Source organism: Protopterus annectens, chromosome 8.part0 (assembly GCF_019279795.1).
Source record: "Protopterus annectens isolate FY-2018-M chromosome 8.part0, PAN1.0, whole genome shotgun sequence".
Lineage (NCBI taxonomy): Eukaryota > Metazoa > Chordata > Ceratodontiformes > Protopteridae > Protopterus > Protopterus annectens.
In genome coordinates this window covers 848,688,575-848,714,207 of record NC_056741.1, presented here as the reverse complement: position 1 = coordinate 848,714,207, position 25,633 = coordinate 848,688,575, and the positions used below count along the sequence as shown (strand labels likewise).

Here is a 25,633-nt window from a genome sequence, read left to right as displayed (position 1 = left end):
CCATATATATTTTTTAAGTTGCTGGATGCAATGGATCCTTCTAAGTTTCATCAACTTCAGACTTGCCAAAGCTTTTTTTTTTTTTTTTTTTTTAAACTGTCAAGTGATGAAATGCAATTAAAGCACTTAGACTCGCACAGCATGAGTGGGAAATGAAGAAACAGTCACAGTGTTCCATCTTGTCAGGTAATAACATTTACCCTATGCCAGAGAAAAATAAACTTATACAGCACCTTGGAAAAACAAACAACTTTTTACTTTCAAAAACAAGTTTCTAACAGCAATATTTTGCTCAAAACAGTACATAAAATATACTTGGGCAGAGAAAAAATACTTCCCAATTATACAAACTGCAGTTTCTTTATTGTGTATCCTTCACAAGAAGGGGAGGAAGGACAACACCTTGAAAGCTTACTTAAACAGCATAAACCAACATTTAATTCCTGCCTGAGCCACTAAACAAAGCAGAACAGGAACCAGGTAGTAACATTTCTTCTTAAGGCACAGGTGCACCCCTATTTTAAAACACTATGTAATAAAATAATGCTTTTCTCACAAACAAATCAACTAGTTAAGGTAATAAATTTTTACTTATCCTACCAAAGAAATTCATGGGTGTGACAAAATAGCTCAGATATGAAGTCCATTTTTAGATGTTCACCTTTGACTTGAAAACTAAGCTGTTTTTTATCTTGGTAGTCTGTATGGGAAGTCACCGTTCCCAAGCTCATTAACTAGTGTCAAGCTGATGGAGAATTTCAGGGAGAAGCTACATCCACAGCCTTTTTAATTTTTTTCCTTCGCTCCAAAGTTTGTTAACTTGCAAGCTAATATTGTGTCTTCTATCACCTATTCATTTCCCTTTATGGAGTGACAGCATGGTACACCATGGGTGTCATCCAGGAAGCAATCACAGTTTTCTTACACCCCAATGTTTGACCCTTTCAGTATGCCCACTGATATCCAAATGAGGGAGTGTAATAGGTTGTTGCTGGGGGTATTACCTCCCTACTTCAATGAGTGATACAACTTTCAAAGGCCCTATTCCCTCAGCAACACATCCTTCTGTTTTAATCTGCGGCCTTGAAGGTGGGTGGGGGGTAGAATCAAGTACGCACCCTGGGCATTTGTGCCCACCGCAACCCCCTAAAGGAGGGAGACAGGTACTGCAACATCTCGCTTTCCCTTCCTCCACCAGTTCTTGCACTGCCTGGGCCACTAATCTACACTGGGTCATGTAGGCACAGGTCTGGGCTTTATCTCCCTACACCATTCACCTGGCACTCACTGCTAATAACTATGAAGCTGGTTGCCATTTCTTTTACAGGCTCCATTACCTAGTTGTTATGACACACAAAAAGAGTACATAACAATGAAAATACATTTTGAAACTTGTGAGATTATATTTCTTCCTTGCCTTCAGCCAAATCTTCATCTTCTCAACTTCTCTGACAGACAACACTGGGCAATCAGCAATGGTGTAACATCAGAAACAATAATCACTGGCAATGAAAACATATCTAGTAACAACATACAAACAAATCAAAATCAAAACTAAAATTTGTTTAACAAAAAGCAAAAAAGAAAGGTGTGGTCTCACAGAAGCTATGCGACCAACTGGGAATTTCAGTATTTCCTAAGCTCTTAGAAAAGTGTGGTCAGGAAAGCTTCATGTACAGAGTAACCATCAGCATACAATCACAGGAAAGATATTACATACATGTGAGAGACAAATACCTCTTTAAAACTAACATGATAGACTGTCAAATCATGGAAAAACACCCCCATCACTATACTTTGTATTAAACTTTCACTTCTGCTTTTCCACTTTTTACTGTTTTTGACATCCCAATCCTCAAAGCATGCTCATTTTCTGCAGCCTCATACAATCCTGCCTTTGACATAACTCTGGATCATTCTGGCTGTATAATCTTAACAGGTGCAAATTGAGGAAGTAAACACATGCAAGATTTTCCTGAAGGGAATGAAGTAAAAAATCTTCCATAATTTACCCACGTCTACGCCATAAATATTACTCTGCCATGTTTTTTTTTTTTTTTTTTATAAAAATAGCAAAACGTGTTCTTTTTTATGGTTGAGAATCCCTCTGGAATCTATGATGCAGTGCTTCTGCTTGAGATTTTAGCTTCTGAAACTCTTCTTGGATAAAATCAGTAATTGCTTTACGCATCTCCACCTGAATACATAAACAATGAAAAAAAGGATAAATATACATCATAGTTATTCAATGTGACATCTTAAAAAAACATAAACCAAAGACTGTGTTTGCAAATATGAAACTGCAAGCCTTCTACTGAGTGTACTCTGGGCATGCCAGAAACATTAGCTCCTACATGTGACCAGAGTGTACGAACATTTAAAAAGTTTGTTCAGTCCACAAAAGAGATGGATGGGATCTTTTCAGTTTCTGAAACTTTTCTTGTATAAAACTAATAATTGCTTTATGTATCACCACCTAAATACACAGACAATAATAATAATAATTAGAAGTTATGTACTCACCATAACGTTCCATCTGAGTAGGTGTATTCATTTGTCTGCAACCTGTGGGTTATGGATCCGATATCGGATCCATAGTTTCCAGCTATGGATCCAAGCTCTCAGCTCCTCCCCTCACCCATAATGCCCTGCTCTACCCTCATGACCTCAGATCGAGTTTGCCAAAGCAACAATACCCTCAAAAGGGTAACAAGTAATATGCAGGAAACTGAAAGGCCAGGGGATAGGAATGAATACACCTACTCAGATGGAACGTTATGGTGAGTACATAACTTCTAAATCTGAAGTAGGATATTCATTTGTCTGCAACCTGTGGGACAGAGTCCCCAGCTACCTGAATCTTCCATCATGGAAGGATATTCCGAGCACCGGAGCCAAAGGATGCTCTACCCTGGATGCAAGATCCAACTTATAGTGAGAAATAAATGTATGAGATGAAGCCCATGTAGCTGCTGCACAAATATCATCCAGAGGAATCCTAGCCTTGAAGGCTGCTGAGGTAGATACTGACCGGGTTGAATGGGCATGAACACCCTTTGATAAGCCAATAAAATGCACTGTGAAATCCAGCGGGACAGAGAAACTTTGGAAATTGGCTTGCCCAAATTGAATTTTGCAAAGGAAATAAACAGCTGGTCGGATTGCCTATGACCAGCTGTCCTGTTGAGATAAAATCTTAGTTGCCTGTGAACATCTAGTGAGTGTAGCCTATATTCACCTTTGTTTTCATACTTAGGGAAGAAAACAGGGAGGTTAATGGATTGATTGATGTTTGCTTCAGAAGCGATTTTAGGAAGGAAGGACGGGTTGGTCCTGAGGGAGACACGGTCCGGATAAAAACCAAGTAAGGAGGTTTAGCTGATAAAGCTTGAAGTTCAGAAACTCTCTTGGCTGATGTAATGGCTACCAAAAGGCTGTCTTGTAAGACAAGAATTTGAGGTCCACTGTACAAGGCCTGTAGGACCAAAGAAAGGTCCCAAGGAGGAACTGCTTGCTTTATAGGGGCCTGAGAAGGAAAGTACCTTTAAGAAAAGTTTTGCACAATTTGGCTGACATAAGAGGATTAGACTCTTGACCAATGTGATAGTGAGAAATTGCCGCCAGTTGAACTTTGACTGTGGAACTGCTGGCACCATCATTAAAGAGAGAGGTTAGAAAATCAAGCACTACGGGAGAGGAACCGTGAAGGGATCTAGGCCTTGCCGCTCGTCCACACAGAGAAACGTTTCCATTTGCTTCGTAAACCTTTCTAGTGGATGGTTTATGAGCCGCCACCAAAATAGCCTTTACCGTGAAGAGATACCGAGTCCTTATCAAGAGTGGAACTGGTCAGCTTCAGGCTGTCCAGGTTCGGAGGAGGAATGCAGGATGGATGGGATATCAGATCCGAATAGGATCTAGAATCCAAGGAGGATTCACCGAGTGAGACCTTAGGAAGGGGAACCAGATCTGTCGAGGCCAGAACGGAGCAATGAGAATCATTCTGCAACCCACCCGAGAGGCTTTCTGAAGAACTTGCAGCATCAGCGGCAAGGGTGGATAGGCATACAGAAGACCGGGTGGCCAAGCATGCACCAGAGCTGCCTTGGGGTACCTGAGGAGGTATCAAAAACTGTCGCACTTGGTGTTTGAGGGAGGCAAAAGATCGCATGAAGGGGTTCCCCACTTGACAATTGAGAGACCACTTGTAAGGGGTCAGAATGGTGCGACTGAGCTTGTCCGCTAGGATGTTGGACCGAATTGCCCATTCCCAAACTCTCATGGCCTCGACAAAGAGGGTAAGACCTTGTTCCCCTTGCTTGTTGATGTACCAGACAACAGACATATTGTCCGATTGAATCGCAATTGTTCCCAAGGGAAGAAAGTCCTGAAGTGCAGAGCACTGCTCTCATCTCTAGAACATTGATATGCAGTAAGGTCTCTGAAGACTGTCCGCCCCCCACCCGAGGCGGAGGCGTCCGTGGTCACCGTGGCGAGTGGAGATCCGGGAGTGGAGCCACCACAAGAGGGACCGCTTGCAAGCCTTGCTGATCGCTATGGGATGATACATGGGGAGAGCAAGGTATGACCACTGTACTAAGAGCGTCCACTGTAGAATGCGATATTGAGCCTGGCAAGAGGAAGAAGTGCTATCGACGAAGCCATGGACCCTAGAGCCCTCAGGACCAACTCCGCTGGAACAGAACATGAATGGAGAATGGCCCGCACCTGGAGCTGCAGATTTAGAACTCTGTCCGCAGTGAGGAAGGCTCAACTCCTTGTGTCTAGTCTGGCCCCTATGAAATCTAAGAGCTGAGTGGGTGCCAGGTTGGACTTTGTATTTATTGTGATGCCCAGAAATGGAGCAAGATGGAGAAAGGAGTCTCGCCGAGAGAAGTAGATGCCTTGTTGGGGCGGTAGGAGCCAGTCGTCCAGGTAGGGAAAGACCTGCACCCCTGAAGCCTCAGGTGGGCCGCTACCACTGCTAGTACTTTGGTAAACACCCTGGGGCTGTGGTGAGACCAAAGGGAAGGACCCGAACTGGTAGTGACTGGCTCCCAGCCGAAGCGGAGAAACCTCCTGGAGCGTCTGTCCATTAGGATGTGGTAGCACGCTGGCCCTGAGACTCTATCGATATACGCTGGCCTTGAGATCATCGCGAGCAATCCAGTAGCATTCTCCCAGAAGGGGAGAATAGATTGTAGAGTGACCATTCGAATTTTTCTTTGGGGACTGCCAGATTCAGGAGAGAGAGGTCTAGGATTGGTCTTAGTTCCCCGTCTTTTGGCACTAAAAGAACCTGGAGTAGAACCCTGATCCGATCTGGTCTGGGGAACGGGCTGGATGGCTCTTTTCTCTAGCAGATGGCCAATTTCTGGGAGGGACTTCATCTTTGGGAGGTGAAGGAAAGGAATGCGATATCCCTGGATATGATTTGGAGAACCCAGCGGTCCGATGTTATGGACTCCCATGCCGCTAGGTGCCCCCCGTCCCCCCCCACTGCCTCCAGAGTAGAGCAGTCGGGCAGAGAAAGGTTCCCTGGACCCGGTTTCTGGGAGCCCCTCTGCCTCTAGGGCGGCGTCCTCCCTGTCCTCCTCTGCCACGGAAGGACTGGTTGTCCGAGCAGGCTGGGACTGCTGCGACGAACCACATCTTCTTCTGACCCTTTTGGTTCCTAGAATAGGGCCTCTGGGGTGCAGAGAAGCGGATTCTGACGGCAGACAGCCGGTCTTGCCAAACAGAGCAGAACCATCAAAGGCGTTAAGCAAAACCACGCTTTGAAGGAAAAGAAAAGTGGCGGAGCCAGGCCTGGTGACCAGTCCTGTCCCGTAGCATGGGAGAGTAGAAGTATTTGTGACTGACCTAAGAGTGGCCATTTTGGTGGAGTGCAGAGCTCTGTCCTCCTCCGAAATGGACTCAGGGATGCAGCGTACTTTAATTAATAGGTCTCGCTGCATCCGAATAACGAACTGAACATCCGCTTCCCCAAGCGGTCCATCATCCGAGACTCCTTGCTCGGTGGGTGGACTGAGGGACTCTCCTGAGCCAGTTCCCTCTTTGTGGCCGCCATCAACATGGCATCTCCAATGGGTCCTGTCAGAAGGCGGGCTAAGGATTTTATCAGGTCTTTTGGGAATTGGCTCCACGGTGTCCGCCTGGTGGTAATAAGGTCCACCAGGGGTCGCAGGGGACACCCAAGAGGAATGCCTCCAAGAACACGGAGGAAGACTTGGGGCAGACCACCCCCTGTTCCATGATGTCTACATCCTCGGGGTGACCCTTCCTCCAAGTCCGTGTCTTCAGTGAGAGACTCAGGAGTCAATGTGCCTCCTTTTGCGAGGAGCCTCCTCTGGGGGCTGTCAGAGGAGTGCAGCAATTTGCTCCATAGGAGCAACTTGGGGCACAGGGCTGTCCCAGGGCCGGATGGTGGAAGCCTGGCCCAGTGCAGACCTCAACAGAGCCCTCTCCACTACATCAAAAGCCGGGGGGGGACCCGACCAAGGAGGATGATCCGGCTCTCCCCCTCGGATCCGAAATGGATCGATCCGAAGGGACAGCGCGCCCACACACAGACGGGCCGAGGAGCACTGATCCCCGGATCCGGCTCGGATCCAGGCTCCGAGATCGGGTCCGACGGGGCATGGTCGGATCCGGTACCCAGTACTATCGGCTCCGACCTCCCCGGCCCGGCTGCTCGGCTCCAGCTGCTCCGAACCCGGAAGCGGGTCGGAGAAGGAGGCAAGAGCACTCCCATCTGCATCTGGGCCTGGATGAACCTTCGCATCATCCGGTCCAGATCAGCATGGTAGATCTCGACGAGGCTACCGAGGTAGGCCTGGAATGCCTCCTCGATAGGTCTCCTCCTCCTCAGGACCCGGTGAGAAGCACACAGGTGACCGGAGCCGAGAAGGAGGAGACCGGCTGGCGGGGCCGAAACAGAGGTCTCGCCCGCGTGCTTCTCCTCCGGTCCTTTAGATGCATCCCTCTCCTGTCCTGAAGGGAGTTTGAGTCCCAGGAGCAGGAGGGGGTACGGGGAACAGCTGCAGCCGCAGGAGTCCCAGACCCGCCAAGACCAGCTTGGACCTCCCCTCAGTGCCCTGGGTTGAACCCTGCACAAATGGAACAGCCAGATGTGAGGTGTTCAACCCCAAGACGTGTGGCCATCAGCCGGTGAGAGCTTATGGCCACAAAATGACTTAGGCTGGTCAGCCATAGTCAAAATTAACCAAAAGTTACAGAAGTAACTTAAAACAATAAACTATAAAAGCACACAGGCCTCACACACACTCTACGTACCAGAGGAGGGAATAAAATATACTACTGTAAATAAAATTAAACTAAAACAGTCAATAAAAATAGGAAACCTACAACTTTCACACAAAAAAGTTTAAAGAAAGCAAAAATATTCTATTTTAGTACAAGAAAATTCCACTTAGCTGAGAGCTATAGAAACCACATCCAGTTACCAGCGCGGCAAACAAGATCTGAGGTCATGAGGGTAGAGCAGGGCATTATGGGTGAGGGGAGGAGCTGAGAGCTTGGATCCATAGCTGGAAACTATGCCGGTTCGGATCCGATATCGGATCCATAACCCACAGGTTGCAGACAAATGAATATCCTACTTCAGATTAAAAGATAACCATCTATAACAGTTATTCAATGCTACATCTTAAAAATAAAGCAAGACAAAGACTGTGTTTACAAATATGAAACTGCAAGCCTTCTACTGACACTATTCTGGGCATGCTAGAAACCGTAGCTGCTATATGTGACCAGAGAGTACTAACATTTAAAAAGCTCATTTAATCTACTAGAAAGATGGGCGCTATGATTGTACATATGAACCACATCAGTAATGCTACCTACATTACCTTTTAATACCAGAGGCAATTGGTATACACAAACTCTGCTACTCATCTAACAGGCATGCCTTATAGTGACTGCAAACAAAATTTTATACAGTCATCCAAATCTTCAACTCTACCCAAGATGCACATTAGACTGCAAAATTACATGAAAATCTTTCCAAGAGAAACTAAAAGGCTCTGATTAAAACAGGACCACCTTACAACAGTAAGGGGGAAAATGTCATGAGATAACTTATAAAGCAGATTACATGGAGGGAAAATGAAACACTATCAGTTGCATAGTGACTAAGATGATTGTACAGTAAACTCTTCTATACCATCTACCCTATGCATAATGTTCTAGTTGTCCTTCTCTGTCCACCTCTTTAACCCCCTACATTCCCAACCACTCTCTAAGATCAGAAAACCACAATCTTTTAAACATATATAAGCCTCGTCGACCCGTTATCCACCTATTATCCTGCTCCCTAACTAAACTCAGGAATTCTGTCCCTACCACCCTTTGAAATACTCAAAGCCACTAAAACTTCAAAACTCTTCTCCAATCTCACCTCCTTTCAAAATGGGAATGTTCCTGTACCCCTACCACATAAACTCGTTAACACCATCTCCCATGCACTATATACCTCAACCTTCTATCACTGTGCTCTCTTACCCTTTGCCTCTACTTCCTCTCCTACCCTGTACCTCATAAACTCCCCCCAACCCACTCCCTTTCTCCACTATATAGCATCTTTTATCTTTCCCACCTCACCTTTTCCCTGTACTCTCCTCATATTTCTAACATCCAAAAAAAAAAAAAAAAAAAAAAAAAAAAACTTGTTTTTTTTATCTGTACATAAATGTTTTATTCACATTTTTTTTCATCTAAAATGCCTTTATTTTTAATATGTTTAGACTACATGAATCTCATTTTTGTAAATCATTACCTAGGATTAGAAGTGTTATGTCTTTTTTTTTAACAAATTGTATATTATCTCTGTATTTTTCACTATTCTACTACTTTATTCACTTTTGTATAACTACTGTAAAATTGTCTATATCCTATGGAGCTTTTCTCTCTGGGCCTCCACTGAAAATGGGTTCTTCCAGGCCCAGTGGACTATCCCGGTCATCAAACTGTAATAAATAATAAAATAAATAAATAAATGCAACTTCTAAATAGAAAGTCTCAAAAAGATACCTAGTATATGACCGAAGCTTAACTTGGTCCATTTACTTTTCTCTGTTGTTTGTATAATTATAAGCTTTACTTGACTACAGCTGTTGACACCATCTATTTTTGCATAATATGGAGAAAGGAGATTATGCCGATAGAGATGACTACAATTAGGGATACAGATAATAGGCAAGAAGGGGCTAGAATTTATTGGAGAAAACTGGCAAAAGAAACAAGATATAGGGAGCAAATAATTAGAGAGGGAAAGCTAATAGAATGGGAAGAGGCCAAGAATTTATTTGGACTGTAGGCTAGAGATTGCCTTCCCTATAAATTGATATCAGAGTACAGGGAAAGAGAAAGAAGAAGGGGGATCCTAAGTGAAAGATTAGCACTGCTAGAGTTTTTTTTTTAGTAGAATCTAGAACAGAAGCTGCTGTTAAAAAGGAATAATTAATAGGGCATATAAAACACTGCACGGTAACTATAAGACTCAATCAGAAGAGGTTAGAAAGCATTGGGAAGAGATTGGATAAGCAATTCACAAAAGCAATGAGGGGATATATGTATGTCTCCCAAATATGTAACAAAGTTTAGAAGATTTAAGATTTTTGCTTGAAAGTGCTTACATAGGTATTTTTATACCCCAAGTAGACTCCAAAGAATTTTTCCTCAGGTAGCCAGCAAATGTTGGAGGTGTAATGGAGAAGAAAGAGGTAATTGGGAACATATTTTCTGAGCGTGTAATGAGATGGCAGATGCTGGAGATTCCCTGCAGACAACTCTGTCAGCGATACTGGCTGAACAAACTGGTGTGACTGAGGAAATTATATTTTTGAGCTTAGATACAAAATCAGAATTGGCCAGGGGCGGCCCGTGCTATTGGACTGCCGGACTGCAGCCCCCTCAACAAAAAGAACTTAAAACAAATTAAAAAAAAAGAAGAAAAAAATAAAAAAAAGTTTTTTAAAATTCGCGGACTTCGCGCATGCGCAGTAGTCCAGACTACTGCGAGTCCATGCGCATGCTCCAGGCAGTCCGGCTAGTCCTAATAGGGAAACACGAGGAGACGTCTGTGCACTTTTAAAGTGCACAGACTCGCTGGGAGAACGCGTCGGGGCCGGACTGCAACACCAGCAGTCAGGAATTGCTGCTGCAGTCTCGTTGGGAAGGGGTTTGGATCTCTGGAATCTCGCGGGTCTTGGATTATTGCGCGGGCAGCGTTTTGGATGTACATTGGAGAATGGACAGCCGGGACAGGTAAGTGTGTGTTTTGGTGCTTTTTACTATGTGAATGTATGCTTTTTTATTTGAATAGATAGTGGTGTATGTTTTTATTTGAATAGATAGTGGTGTGTGTGTGTGTGTGTGTGTGTGTGTGTGTGTGTGTGTGTGCGGTCTTAAAGGAAAGATATGACTGAATATGTCAAAAATTATTTAAATTACATAGAAGAGCTTTTGCTATTAAATTAAGTGGGAGCAGCCACAAATGTCAGCTTTAATCCTGTCTCATCATTTATTTCAGTTAGAGCAGCGAGTGGACTCCTGAGTGGAGGGAGCTGTGTGCACAACTTTATTTAAATTCTGTAAAAGTGTCTGTCCACTACTCACCCATGTGTGTTTCAATTAAGTATTGAACTTTTTGATGCTCTGCTTAGTAGTTTTGCAGGTGGATGATGCATTGTCAGTTGTAAGTTGTAGTTAATGCTTTTTTTCTTGTGATGCAAATGGGCATTAAATCTTTGGGACTCGAGTAGTGAGAGACTTGCTTTAAGCTATAAGGAAGGTATCGTTTGCATCATTTGTTGATGGGCATCTTAATGCTGACTGTTTGAGAAGATAAGTGTTTTAGCCTATTTGTTTTGCATTTTTTCTTTGTAGTATTATATTTTGCCAAGAGTTTAAGAAAGTTTTATTTGGAACAGAGGGGTAGCAAATTGTGTTTATGACTGTTGTCAATGTATGGCCATGTACCTGTCAATCCAGTAAAACCACTGTGCTTTAATGAAGCTATGTATATTCTGACAGTAGTATTGATGACAAGACTGGAGTATCGCCCTTTCACATAAGGTGGCGTAGTCCAGTTTGTGGTCAGTGTAGATTAAGTTTCCTATCTGTAGCTATTTAGTGCCATGACTTTCTAATAGTCTGTTAGTTCATGTGTACATCATCTAGTATCCTCTTAAAGGAGTTGTAAAATCTTAATTGCAAGGAAATGGCATAGCAAAGTTTTTGATGAGCTATTATAACAAAACTAACCTGTTTGTGTGTTTTATACTGACCAGTGGTTATGACTCATTTACTGTAGCATTAAGAATTTTTAGTTTTTGCCTTTGTTAGGAAAATTATAACTTCCATTTTTCTGCTTAAATGATTATGCTTGGTACTAGATTTCCTTGCTTATAGTGTTATGAGAAACGTGTATGTATTTATGGGAGATTAATTTTTTTATTTTGTCTTCTGACTTTTACTTTTGAGGAGCCTTTTGCTTAAAGGATGTATGTTCTGTAGAATTTGTATAAACCTTTAGTAAAATTTGAATTGATTTTGTAACATTAAAATGTATCCTGTGTTTGAGTGTCTGTCTGTGTATGTATTATGTTTGCCTACACCCGTGTATTGTAAGGGTTGTACCCAATGTTTAGTATACATCTGTATTTCTTCACAAAAACAACTCTCTAATGTTTTGTATGTAGGTTAATTTGTCTAATTAATAATATTAATTCAGTTTTGTGTGCCCTGGGCTGTGCCTGTAATTGGTGCAGAAGGATTAGTGTTTTACCGCGGATAATGAATCAAAATACATGATCTGCCTATATATGTATAATTATATTTTCTAGTTGGGGATTAGAAAAGCTTAAGCTTGCTAGCGCTGTTGCTGCTGAGGGTCAAAGTATGATCCTTCTCTTCACTTAGTAGTTTTGGCTGGTTGAATGGAATTCAAGGATTAATGATAGAAATGCTGTATTCTCTTACAACTGTTTCGAATATAGAGAAGTAATTTTATACACTGATTACGACTGGTATTTTCTTAAACTGATGTGGTTAACCTAAAGACAATTGAAAGTATATTTGTGGAATTTAGAATTAAAATTTGTTTAGGGCTGTACATATGTGGATGCGTATATGCATTGAGTGTTATTTTGTGCATACATATATTCATTAGGGAGGTGGACTTGTTTGGTCTCTTTCCCTGAGTATAAGGGAAAGGCCAAGTTTAGGGTCAACATTTTATGCTTTACTACAGTATATCACACAGCTTGCATGTAATTAAGTGCAAGTGTATGTAGTATCCTTTGCTGAAAATTCTGCTACTCTCTACTCCTCAACATAAATTTGTTGTAAATACTGCCTTCCTTAACTCCCTAGTCTGAGTAAATTCTGATTTGTGTATTGATGCTTTTGGGTATTGTTTGTGTGCTTTCAAGAGGAGTTACATGTCTGTTTTATATAGCAGCATTATTGGTCTTTTAATGTTACTTATAAAAATTGGTTCCTTGAGAACACAGTTGGTGCCCTGTAATCTATCTTGTAGTTTGCATTTGTAAAGTAATCACTTGGGTGCATTAGCAGCAAAGTCTGTGAGGTCTATTATGTTTTTAGTGCTGCTGTTTGTGTTTATGCATCAAGCAGCAGAGTGATTTGTCAGAAATGTTTGTTTTGCTGGAGTAAAATTGAAACCCTTCTGACACTTCCAGGGACAATATTTAGCAAACTCATTTTTTATATGTAGTGCACGTATTTTATGATGGTATATGTGTATGTATAAATATATATATATATATATATATATATATATATATATATATATATATATATATATATATATATATATATATATTAAAGCTTACTTTAAAAAAAATGTTAAAATGCAAAAAATTATGTTTTAAGTGTGGTATTTTTCAAAAATGTTGACTATAAAAAAAAATGCAGTCCGGTTATTTCCTGGGCAGCTAGACCTGTCTATTGCTGCTGTCTTTCGGGTTGGAGAAACAGGCTGTGTATGTTTTATATATGTGTGTGAACTTGCATTCCTTGGCTTTGCTTTAAAATAGTCTTATTCAGAGTAAAATTCATTCTGCAGCTCTTTATAAGCCAATTGCAGAGTAACATATTGTTTTTCTTTTGCAATATATATATATATATATATATATATATATATATATATATATATATATATATATGTATATGTGTGTGTGTGTGTGTACGTGTATATATTTTATGTAAATACATATAAGGTGTTACTTGGAGTTCTGGGGTTTTGATGCAAAATTAATGAAAGCTTATTGGAGAAGGGATCTTAGTACTCCTATACTGAAGCAAATATGGGTATGTTTAAAAAAAAGTGATGGGATGGGATGATGGGTTCCTCCCTAACCCAATTCAAGTGTAACTTGGACAATAGGATGGGAAGCCGGAAATTCATCCCTGGTTTGGTACCTATGGTTTGGTACCTATGTCTCTAATGGACACAGGTAACCTGAAATGGTTCATCATCCTGGCCCATGCTTGCAATTATCAAGGGTATCAAAATTGTCAGAGATTTGGGATGCATGGTTTGGCTTAAAAAGGCAGTGCCCTCTGGGGCCATATTTTGGTTGTTTTTCTTCAGTTTGCATTTGAAAACTGCTATCCCACAATTCCATTGTAGTGGGTGGAGTCACAACTATGTATGAAAATTGATGTTAATTAGTGCACAGATTTGTACCTATTTTTTATTGGCCTTTGTCCAGATTTTTGATGTTTCCAGGTTGAGATTTATGGTTGGTTTACAAAGTCCATTAAACGTGGGAGAAACAGACAAATGTAGGTTTTGTAAATCTATACCCTCTGTTTCACCTCAATGTGTAAGAACAAGCTGTATAAAAGATATTAGAAATTTAAAACAGCAAAAGTTTTTTTCAAAACTAAACTACTGAAAAAATGTATATTTTAATTGATCTTATTAACATCAAACAAATCACAGTTATGCAAACATATAAGGAGGATTGTAATAATGAACACAATTGACTACATATTCAAAATGATTTTCTTATCTTACCCATTAGTGACAGCAACATATTTCATCATTGTATGGATGTAGTTTAGAAAAACAATTTCTTCTTATTTAAAGGTGAATTTGTTAGACTAATGTGGGCTGCTTGTGCACTAGTTTTTTTTAAACTGAATTTACGATTTTAAGAAGCCAATTTTGTATTTGTCTTGATATACAATAAAAGTGGAATATATCTTAAGTACTTATATGACTTTTTTATCTAATGGAGAGGTGGGTTAGATTAACTTCATGCACGTTACTATTATTTAGATATTACTGTTGATTTTTGGAGTTTTACTTACACCTGGTTTGATTTGAAAATTTGTTTTTTTAGATAGCAGACTACATAAGGACATAATTGATGACCCTCTGGTATCAACTATTTATAGAAGCTTACTTTTTCTAATTTCTATTTACATTATAATTGTAGTCAACTAATTTGGCAGAAACATAATCTCATCAAAGGACAATATGTATGGCATTCCAGATTTAGTTCTACAGATGACAAATTTTTGGAAAAAAGCATCATACTTAAAATCATATTCTTAAAGAGGGATTATTCTGAAAATTTATTCAAAAAAACTTTTGATGAGTTCTTAAACTTTAGACACTCATAATATCCCCATTTTGACTAGTAACTGGACAATCAACACATAGTTGATGATTTAGTGAATAATAATATTTTTCAGAAGGATATGATTCTTCTTTGCTCTAATCCTACAAAAGATGTTAATGATATTAACAGTAACAAGGCATTTACATTGTTGACCGATTTGTTTGCTAACAAATTGTGTGAAATACCTTGATTTGTAAATAAGTCTTGGAGGAACATAACAAGTATTTTGGAAAATCAAGGTGATAACAGAAATATGAGACCTATACATGGACTCTTATAATGTGGAAGCTGTAAACAATGTCACTATATTTATGTATGGATAGAATTGACAAATCAGTACCAATACCTTTTTGATATAAGTGTACTGACAAATACAATTATTACACTAGTGCAATAGAATATATTAGTGTATGTGGCACCTGTAAGGTCTTTTATATAGGCCAAACAGGCAACTTAAAAAGAGAATTTACTAATATCATATTTGTATTGCCAACAGTGAAATAAATGGCACACTTTATAAGCATTCTATAGTAAGTGTTAACTAAAAAAATCTTTTTCTTTGTTGTAGAGAAAGTAAATAGGAATGGGGGGTGGCTGGTGAGAGAACACCTTGGCATACAAGAAAGCAGTATGGCAAATCAAACTTAATTCCTACTGCCCTTTGAGTTGAATAACAATAATACTATTAAAACTTTCTTAAACAGAAGATCAACAAAACTGTAAAGGTGTGCTATAGTTTTTTAATTATTTTGCAGTAAAATTACATATTTTACTGAGCACTGTATGTTTTTGATTGCGTGAGGTTAAAATTGATGCCATTAATTGTATTCAGTCTGACTCATACTTCTTTGTGGTTGTGTGACACTTATCACATGACTTTTAAGTTATATAACTGTGTAGTGTCGAAGTTGTTTGTAGATTTATTTTGGTGACATCTATACTTAATTATTAAAGAAAAAAGTGCATAATAAAAGGTGTGTCTTTACTGCAGTTGTTCTTTAGTCAAATTTATTAGTTTTCATTTTTCTACTGAACTGATTCTTCTTTGAGTTCTACTGAAACTACAGCAGGGGACATGGAAAACTGAAAACTGTATGGGATGCAAAAGTCCCAAAGAAAAGCAATAAATAAAGACATGTCATTAGTTACTGTGGAGCCCCAAAGTGGAAGCAGTCCAATTGTGCTGGTTCCTGACATAGACTGTTCCACAGGATATTCTAATCCGTTCCAGAAAATGAACTAGACCTCCAGAAAAATCCATGCTAAAGTAAGACCTGTTGTTCTATCAACTGTCTCAGTTTATACAACAGCAATTGTTAGTACTGTTTATATGTTGCCCCAATATATTTGGCCTTGTCCAGATTTATTGCATTAACAGGTTGAGAGGTACATGCAAATAAATTGCTTTATAGAATTAGGCATTGCCAAACCTCTCAACTGTCCCTGATTTTGGCTCAAAATGTTGCTCTTCCCCTAATAATCCCTCCGCAAAATAGCAAATTTGGCAGAAAACATGGAGGGTTTACAATTAAGAAATAACTGTAATAGAGTTATAGATTACTTTTATTTCAGAAATGCATGTAGATTCTTTTATTTTGTCAGCTGCTCAAGTTAGCAGTACTACTATTAAAGTGTCCCTTCTTTGACAGGTTCCCAGCTGTATTGTGTGGCGATTTTATATTTTTACATCACATTTTTTGTCCATTTTTCATTAAATCATTAAAGACTGAAGTTAGAAAATAATGAAAGACATTTGAGCTTCAGATTTCATACCATTCAGAAAATTAATACTAATGCAAGACCTATTATATTATCTTTCTAAGTTTATAAGAGCAATATTTTAAAAATTGTCCTTATTTTTGGGCCTTTGTCCCACTTCTTTCTATGGCTTTGTCCAGATTTCTTGCTCTGAGGTTGAGAGGTATGACAAATGTGTCAGGGTCATCAGTCAGCCAGAGACATTTCAAATTGCGACATACTTGTTGCACCCCACTCCCCCATGTAGTGACTCTGGATGTGTCGAAGCAAGGCAAGGAGTAGTTATGCAGTGGAAATGTGCAGAGTACCCCCCCCCCCCCCCAGCCAAGGTAGACACAAGTACTAGAGTGGCTTTTCATCTGTCCTTGATTTTTGCAGAATGGTCTGGTTTCTGTCATATTTTTCGTACTGTTGATTTATGCTTATTACTCAAAGTGCCTGTTGCTCTGTGCTTAAGTAGCAATACTTTAATGACCATCAGGTAAGCTTGGCTGAGATTGTAAGATGCATGTAAGCTTTAATAAGCATACTGTTAAAGAACTGCCAACATTGAAAGCCTTTCTGTTGTTGCCATGTAGAGAATACTTAACTAGATAATGTATAAGCCTTGGGTATTGAAATGCATATGACAGTATTTGTAATAAAGGACCGGATTACATTATTTTAAGAAGCTCATTACACTTGGAGACTTCCAGTCATCTCTGCAGGCTTTACCCGTAAACTAAACAGAATGCCAATCATGTGGTCCATAACCTGTACAGTAATCCTTTTAAGCAATGTATCTTGAGCTTATTTCTTGTTTGCTTTTCATTTTTTACTTTAATCATGTTTTCCCTATGAAACAAGTAGATAGTTGTCAGGCAGCAGGTATTTTTTTGGATAAGGAACATTTTTACAAGTGGGGGCATCAGAGATTTCTACTTTCAGCATGTTACTTGGTACTTTAATAAAGCTGAATATAAATTAGAACTGCAGTGCAAGAAGTGGTTTGAGTTGAGTGCTGCTTGTTTTACTTATACTTGATTTTGACTGGCATTCCATTAATGTATTTAAAAAAGTAATTAATTTTTTCATGCCTCACAACCTTTTTGTTTCCATCTAGATATTAAGTAAGCTGTCATGTAGCCAATGCATTGAATATTTTTATTCTTCTACACTTCAGTTTGTCTTGATTGGACTCTCATAATGACGGTTTGGCACCCACAGCAGTGTATTTAGTTAGTTTTTGTGGTTTTGAGCATAGCCCCTCCCCTTTCTAGTTGGCCACACCCCTTCCCATTGACCCCACCCATTCAGCTGTCTCCTGCAGCCCCCCTCTGATTTGAAGTCACCAGCCACCACTGCAGTGGGACTATAATTTCCTTGGATCTGGATGCCATACCTTTACTTATAAGTTCTGCTACATACAAAGACTTCTTCGCCACTGTGGACACATGGCCGTCAAAGGTCAGGTTATCTACTTGTGTACCTAGATCTCTCCCCTCTGAGTCTACTCTTAGGGGTGTGCTATTAATGTAATTTGGAGGGGTACTTGACTTTCCAATGGGTATGATAATGCATTTTTTCACACTTAGTTTTAGGCCATGGCTATAGCACCAATCATTTGTCTGATTTAGGCCCTCCTGAATGATATCTACATTGCTTAGGGATTCAGTGATTGACCCCAGCTTGCAGATTTTGTCATCCAGTGGCCTTCCATACTACTCCTGAATTCAGAGAAGTATATTCTGAGCAGTAGTGGACCCAGCACTGAGCCCTGTGGCACACCACTAACTGGCCTCTCGCAGAATCTGGATTCACCCACTTTATCCACATGTCCTGTCCGTGAGCCAACTGGCTATCCATCTGGTGACACACTGATTTATGCCCAGTTTTGTCAGTTTATTTAGACTACCCAAGTAGGGAACTGTGTCAGATACTTAGGCCAAGTAGAGGTAGGTAGTATGCACTGTTTTACCCTTAGCCATGGCCTTAGTATCTTTCTCAAAGAAGCCTACCAAATTTAGTAGGCTAGTAGACATGACCTGCTCTTGACAAAGCCAAATTGGGTCAGGTCCAGTGTTTGTAGGTTTCCTATGTCATTATTTATTAGGTCCATGATTATTCTTTCCATGGCCTTATATATATATAAGACTAGTCAAACTTACGGGCATGTAATTTCTCTGGTCAGTTGATGGTCCTCCTTTATGCAGAGGGATGACTGTTGCTGTCCTCCATTCTTATCAGGACAAAGTCGGTCTGGAGGCTGTGGTTAAACAGAGATCCCAATGGGTCTGACAGGTCTCAATTCATGCTGTTTAAAGATGCAAACTGGTATAGCATCAGGCTCCAAAGAAGCCATGTTTTTAGCTTTACAGAGCATGGTGGCAACATGTTCTTTGGTGATAACTGGTGGTGGAGTAGTGGAGGTATTACTTGGGTGAAAACCAGAGGTGAAATCTGAGCTAAATTTATCAGCCATCAGACTTCCTATATCTTCTGGCGGAGTACAGGTGATGCCATCGACAACTAATTCTGCACATTGTTGGATTCTGCCCTTAACACTGGGGAAAAATGTCTTATGGTTATCCTTAGATTTGGAGCATATGTTTACCTTAAAATCTGCTTTCACAGACTTGACTAGTTCCTTGATTCACTTGTTCAGACTAATGAGGGACATTTTGCTCTGTTGTGCACATTCCCTCTTCACTCTAGATTTTATTTCTTTTGTTGTACAACCTATTAATACCAAGGGTCCACCAGGTTGGCTTGTTTTTGCAGTTTGACTCTGGTTTACTTTGGTTTGGTACTGCCATTTCTATATACTTGTTTATATGCTTGTACATGGCTTTGGCTGATGCCTCTGCTTAGACTTCTGTTTTCTGAATTTGGGAGAGCTTGGAAACTAGCTATGCCACCACTAAATAGGAGGCTGTTTGCCTTAGAAACGTTTGTAAAAAGTTTTAGGGTTAGGTGGGTGGGGCACTAGTTTTACCTTTATTTCAAGGGAGACAGCTTTGTGATCTGATCTCAACAAATTTGTGTGTGTGTGTGGGGGGGGGGGGGGGGTGCAGCACTCTTCCATATTTGTAAGTACCAGATTTAGCATATTTGTTCCCCTACTGGGAGTGCAGACTAGCTGCTCCATAGTATTTGAGTTTATAAAGTCAAGAAAAATCTGCGCCTGCCTGTTAGTGGTCGTGTATGCCTGTCAGTTAATGGAAGAGTTGTTGAAGTCACCCATGAGTATGGTATTGGGCTGGATGGTGAGTAATTCAAGTAACTTCAGGTACGATGTATGGGTTTTCCTGTTAATGGTGGGGAACTTCTAGCTGTTAAGAATATGGTAATGGATTTTTCTCATGGTTAGTTGGGCATGGAATAGCTCAAGCATGTCACAATGTTTGACCAGCCTTGAGGTGTTCCCATCCTTTATGTAGACCAAGACACCTCCCTCCTTTTGCTCTTTCCTGCTCAGTGGGTGGCTGAACGTATCAGAGAGCCTTAGGCTTTGAATGCAAAGACAACCCTTTTGTTTTACAATGGAAATGCAATCTGCCAACCACTTGGAAAGACCGACTTTTGATACATGTTGTTCTACTTTCATTTTGGAAAAGGAAATGAAAAGCTGGTCTGATTTCCTGATGCCTTTGGTATAATATCAGTAAAATCTAAGCTGTCTGTGGGCATCTTATGTATGAAGAATGTGCTCACCTTTAGCAGAAAAATTTAGAAAAAATGCTGGTAACTCAATGTGTTGATTTAAATCATTTTCAGATGCCAACTTTTGCAGAAGGGAAGAGTTGTTCTTGGGGAACCTCTATTCTTGTGGAATATGAAAAAAAGGTGGCTTGCATGACAGCACCTGCAACTCTAAAACATGTCTAGAGAAGTGATGGCAATCAGAAAAGTGGTCTTCCGGAAAAGGAACTTTAAATCAGCTAAGGTCATAGTTACAAAAGGTTTTTGAGTCACAGATTTAAGCAGCAACATGATATCCCATAGAGGGACAAGATCTTGAAAAGGAAGTCACAACAAGAAAGTTCCTTTGAGAAAAGCTTTAACCATTCAAAGCAAATCAATAGATGTATCATTATGTCTTATGTGAAAATGTGAAATGGCGGTTCCCCGTGCAGAGATAGGTACCCCTGACTATTTCCAGAGTGCAGCAGTCTGGCAACCATTCGGAGTCACTGAAAAGGCTTCTTGGTAAAGGGGCAGTTGAAGCCTTGGTTTTGAGGGCCCCCTCTGCCATGTGTGCGTCGCCTGCCATTAGCTCTATCGCTATAGGAGTCCTGAGAGAACTCTGGCAATTTCCGGAACCTTTCTAACCCCTTTCAGGTTTCTTGACAAGGTCCTCTGAGGGGTACAAATACGTATCTCCATGGCAGATAGGGTATTCCCATCCTGTTTACTCCTGGAGACAGTCTATTTAACTCTGGGTCCAAATAAGGTGGATCCAAGGGATGCATTGATGAAAGACGTCTTGTAGGGCCCCACAAAAGCACATCCAGGCATGCCTCGTAAATGTAATGCCTGTATGTATCTGCCACTTTTGAAATGCCTCCACAGCATGGGAAATCAGCCACACAAAGGCATTTAACAAGGACTGAAGGGTAGCCAGTTGTAAAGAAACAGTCTTTTTATCCTCTGCCGACATGGACCCTGAGAGAGATTTGGTAAGTTCCTTAGTGAAATCCCTCTGGAATCTTGTAAAATGTGCTAGGTAACTCAGAGATCATACAGCAAAGGTCGCTGAAGCAAACATCTGCTTCCCAAATCTGTCCAAAGCCCTAGCCTACCTGTTAGGTGTGTGAACAGAGGGACTTTCCTTAGCATGTTCCTTTCTACTGGCTGCTGCAACCACCATGGCATCCACTGGGGGACCCCCTACTCCAACAGATATGGTCCTTGGGTACAACTAGGTACCTGTCTGACTTTCTAGGAATGGGCTCTGCCATATTCAAATCTTTCCAAGCCAGACAGTAAATGAGGTCCACCATTTTGTCCACCAGGGGTACCACCCAGGATATAACTGAGCTGGTTTCGAAGGCCTCAAAAAACACCAACTCCTCTTGGGAAGGGGCTTTGGAAGAGCAATGACTTTTCTGTCTCAGAAGCTCAAGAATTACTGCAAATGAGACATCCCCAAGGGGTGACCAGGGAGACCATTCCCCTTCACTGAAATCAGTGTCTTCTGTTAAAGACTGTTGCGGGGAATCAATGTGCCTCCTCTTGCACTTATGCCTCAAAGAAACTTCCTTGTAGGGATGATCCGTGGAGGACCCAGAAATGTATGGGGAGTCCTGTAAGAGAACAGTCTCAAGGCTAGAATGGACTGGCTGCCCCAATGAGACAGAATGAGCATTCAGGACCCACGGCAGACAGTTGTGGAGGGGGACCCAAGGGAGGCAAGGATGTCCTCTCTCGAGTCATGTGGAAAGCTCTCTCCAAATGACTTGAAAGCAGAAGCAGATGGGGAGCCCAAAACCACTCCAACAGGAATTGTAGCCACCTTTCTAAAGAAAACCAAGACCTTAGCATGACTTGCCTCGACGCAGAAGCTGGAACTGAGTTATCTAGCAATGAAGTCCCGAAGGGAAGGGACAGCTCTGAAAGCCTCTGAGTTGAACCCCTACTCCCAGATCCAGTGCTAAAGCTAGATGGATCAGAGAAAACAATGGAGTCAGTGAAGGCCAAGCCTTTGGATCTCACCCAGGCAATCACAGGATTCTTGGACCTGGTACTTCGGAAGCCCATGGACGGCACAGAGTAGAGTTATCAAAGGTATTTGGGCTGGCCAGAAGCTCACAGATCCAATGACAGAGTCAGGAGTACCCTAGCTGAATTTGAGCCCTGATAAATTTTTTCATCATCCTGTCCACATCTGGTATGGACAGGCTCCTGGCAGACCTGAAGGATGAGGTACACGAAGGCCTTGAAACTGTACATGGAGTCTCCTGCAAAAATGGAGAGTGTATTCTGGGTTAGACTGGTACCAGAGAGAACCAAGGATGTCTAAGCGTAAGTGATTTAGCAGCCGAAGTTTTGGATCTGAAGGAGTGGATGGATCTGAGGTCCTGGAAATTTTGGCTGGAGGAGCCAAAGACGGAGATCAATGAGGACAGAGGTCAAGGGAATACTTCCACGACTCCCTTGCTTTTTCTTTGGGCTTCTCTCTCTTCTCACCTTGAGGTTTCTCAAATGCTTTCTTAGCAGAGGGGGAAGCTGCAGATGTAGAACAGGAGGAGGAAGGCAACAGACCCTTAAGAACCAATATGTTCCTGTGCTCAACCAAGGCTCTGTGGTTAAAGCTGTAACAAACGCACACTCCACATCAAGATATCCAGCCCCAAGACAGTACACGCACTCAGAGTGGGCATCCAAGTTAGGTATCTTGTGCCCACAAGATGAAAAAATGTTTAAAGCCAGTAGGTTTGTCAGACATCCTAAAAGACGAAAATGAGGTCAATCCTGAACAACAAAAATAAAACTAAGAATTACACAGTAAAAATGAGTTTAGGCAAGACTACCTGAAATGATAAATAGGATACTCCCAACAATTACGAAAAGAACTACTAATAATGGTGAAAAGGACTACTTCGAAAAAACATTAAAAAATTAGGAGGAAAGGCGTGAGAACTGGAGAAGTAAAAAAAAAAAAGAAAAGGGCAACCCCATGGAATATAAAGTTAAAAATTATTTAATTAACAGGGGAGGTAGGAAAGAAGCAGGATGAAAAACCTAAGAGGAGTTATATCCCCAAAAACTTGAGGCATGTCAACCATGTCTGATTGCTATAGTGGCAAATGAGATCTGAGGTAATCTGGGTCTTGGGAAGAGGTTATGGATAAGGTGAGGAGCTTGGAGCTACAGATCCAGTCTAAGAAGTGGCTAAAGTTAGAGCAGAGGACGGATCCGAAACCAAATGGTTGAGGAACGGATAAAAAAGACATCAGATCAGTACTTTTCCTAAGTTAGTAAGGATATCACTCTAAATATCTATGACTACATGAATTTTATGATAAGTGGCTAAACGTTAAGCAACAAAACTACTAGAAGGTTCACAATAGAAACACACTTATGAAAGGATAAAAATTCAAAAAAACTACCTACACTAACCCTAAAAGCTAACTTAATTTAACTTTAAGCTACAATACTGTATAAGGAAAGGGTAACTTTAAGCTACAATACTGTATAAGGAAAGGGTAGGACAACTAAATATTAATAAAATTTTTGCTTTACTTATTCTGAATATTAAGAGCTCTGGGAGGACACATTTGATTGAACAGGCTGCAAAAGAGATCAGTCAGAATGACAGATTTGTGGGTAGGGGAGAAGTCAGAGCTCTTGGAGCCAATACTCTAGTATAAGGCGCGGAGGTTGGGTCGAACAACCCAAATGTGGAACTGGACGAAAAAAAGACATCATCAAATCACCACCTATAATTTCCCAAATTTCTTTACTGTCAATATAGGCAATTGTAGGCAATGCTCCTTCATTTTATTTGAAGAAAAAAGTCTTTGAAACAGTGGCTTTATAATAAAAATGATTTTAAACATTTATGCCATTTCAGTACTATTGGAACATACAGTGGATATAAAAAGTTTACACACCCCTGTTAAAATACCATTTTTTTGTGATATAAAAAAATAAGACCACAATAAATAATTTCAGAACTTTTCCTACGTTGAATGTGACCTATAACATGTACAATTCAATTGAAAAACAAACAATTCTGTTAGGGGAAAAATATAAAAAATAAAAAATGTATAATAAGCTGGTTGCATAAGTGTGCACATCCTTAAATGAATACTTTGTTGAAGCACCTTTTGAATTAATTACAGCATTCAGTTTTCTTGGGTACACACCTGCCATCAATTAAACAGACTCTGATTAACCCCAAATAAAGTTCAGCTGTCCTAGTAGGATTTTCCTGACATTTACTCAGTTGCCTGCTACAGCAAAGGCCATGGTTCGCAGACAGCTTACAAAGCATCAAAGGGATCCCCCATTGTTGAAAGGTATCAGTCAGGATAAGGGTACAAAAAATTTCCACAGCATTGGATATACTATGGGATACAGTGAAGACAGTCATCAAAAAGTGGAGAAAATATGGGACAACAGTGATGTTGCAAAGAACTGGACATCCCTCCAAAATTGATGAAAACACAAGACAAATACTGGTCAGGGAGGCTGCCAAGAAGCCTACAGCAACACTGAAGGAGCTTGCAGGAATTTCTGGCAAGTACTGGTTGTGTACTACATGTGACAACAATCTCCTGTATTCTCCATATATCTGAGCTATGGAGTAGGGTTGCAAGATGGAAGCCTTTTCTTACAAATAAAAATATCCGGGCCCAGCTAAAATTTGCAAAACAATACATCAAGTCTCCCATAAGCACGTGGCAAAATGTGTTACGGTCTGATGAGACCAAGGTTGAATTTTTTGGCCACAATTCCAAAAGGTACGTTTGGTGCAAAAAATAGAAGTTATGTTCTTACCATAACGTTCCATGTTAGTTGTCTTCTTCTCGCCTTCTTCTTGCTGGATGGGTTCGGAGCCGACCTCGCCCGACTCGCCACTCTAAAAGCTCGAGAGTTGGTTCCACCGGCTCGAGGCTCCCCTTATATCCCACAATGCTAGGCGAGAGTTACCTCAGATCTCGTTTGTAAGCTAACCCCAGCTTATAATAGTAACAGAACAACTCTAAATAGAGTCCACCTCTAACAACAGGGAGAAAGAAGGGTGACCTACATCCTGATTCAGGAAATATGCAAGCAGCATATGCCTAAGAAAAGAGGTGGTAGAAAGAGAGGTCACAATCACAACTCCTCTAGGTCTGTCCAGGCCAGGGGAAGGAGGGTGGACGAAGAAGAAGGAGAAGAAGACAACTAACATGGAACGCGTTATGGTAAGAACATAACTTCTATATGTTAAGTTGTCTATCTCGCCTTCATTCTTGCTGGATGGGACCGCGTCCCTAGCACCTTGTCCCGGGTGGCCTAACGGAACAGACTCCTGAGAACAGTGGAACCAAAGTTAGCTCTATGCCTAGAAGCTAAATCCAACTTATAATGAGAAATGAAAGTGTGAGGAGTAGCCCAAGTAGCCGCTGCACAAATGGTGTCAATAGGCAGTCTGTCTTGGAAGGCTAAAGAAGTAGCCAAAGCTCTGGTAGAATGGGCCTTAGGTTTATTAGGCAGCTTTTGGTGTC

The 25,633-nt window shown here is 40.8% G+C and overlaps 1 protein-coding gene across 1 annotated transcript in view; it reads right to left on the bottom strand.

Moving 5' to 3' along the window:
- Positions 1–234: 234 nt before the first annotated feature.
- Positions 235–25,633, bottom strand: part of TAFAZZIN (tafazzin, phospholipid-lysophospholipid transacylase) — a 1,078,486-nt gene continuing 1,053,087 nt past the window's right edge. The window contains exon 11 of the mRNA XM_044080349.1: positions 235–2,197. Coding sequence (XP_043936284.1) covers positions 2,090–2,197 — 108 coding nt within the window. The 3' untranslated portion in view covers positions 235–2,089. The remainder of the gene's footprint in view (positions 2,198–25,633) is intronic.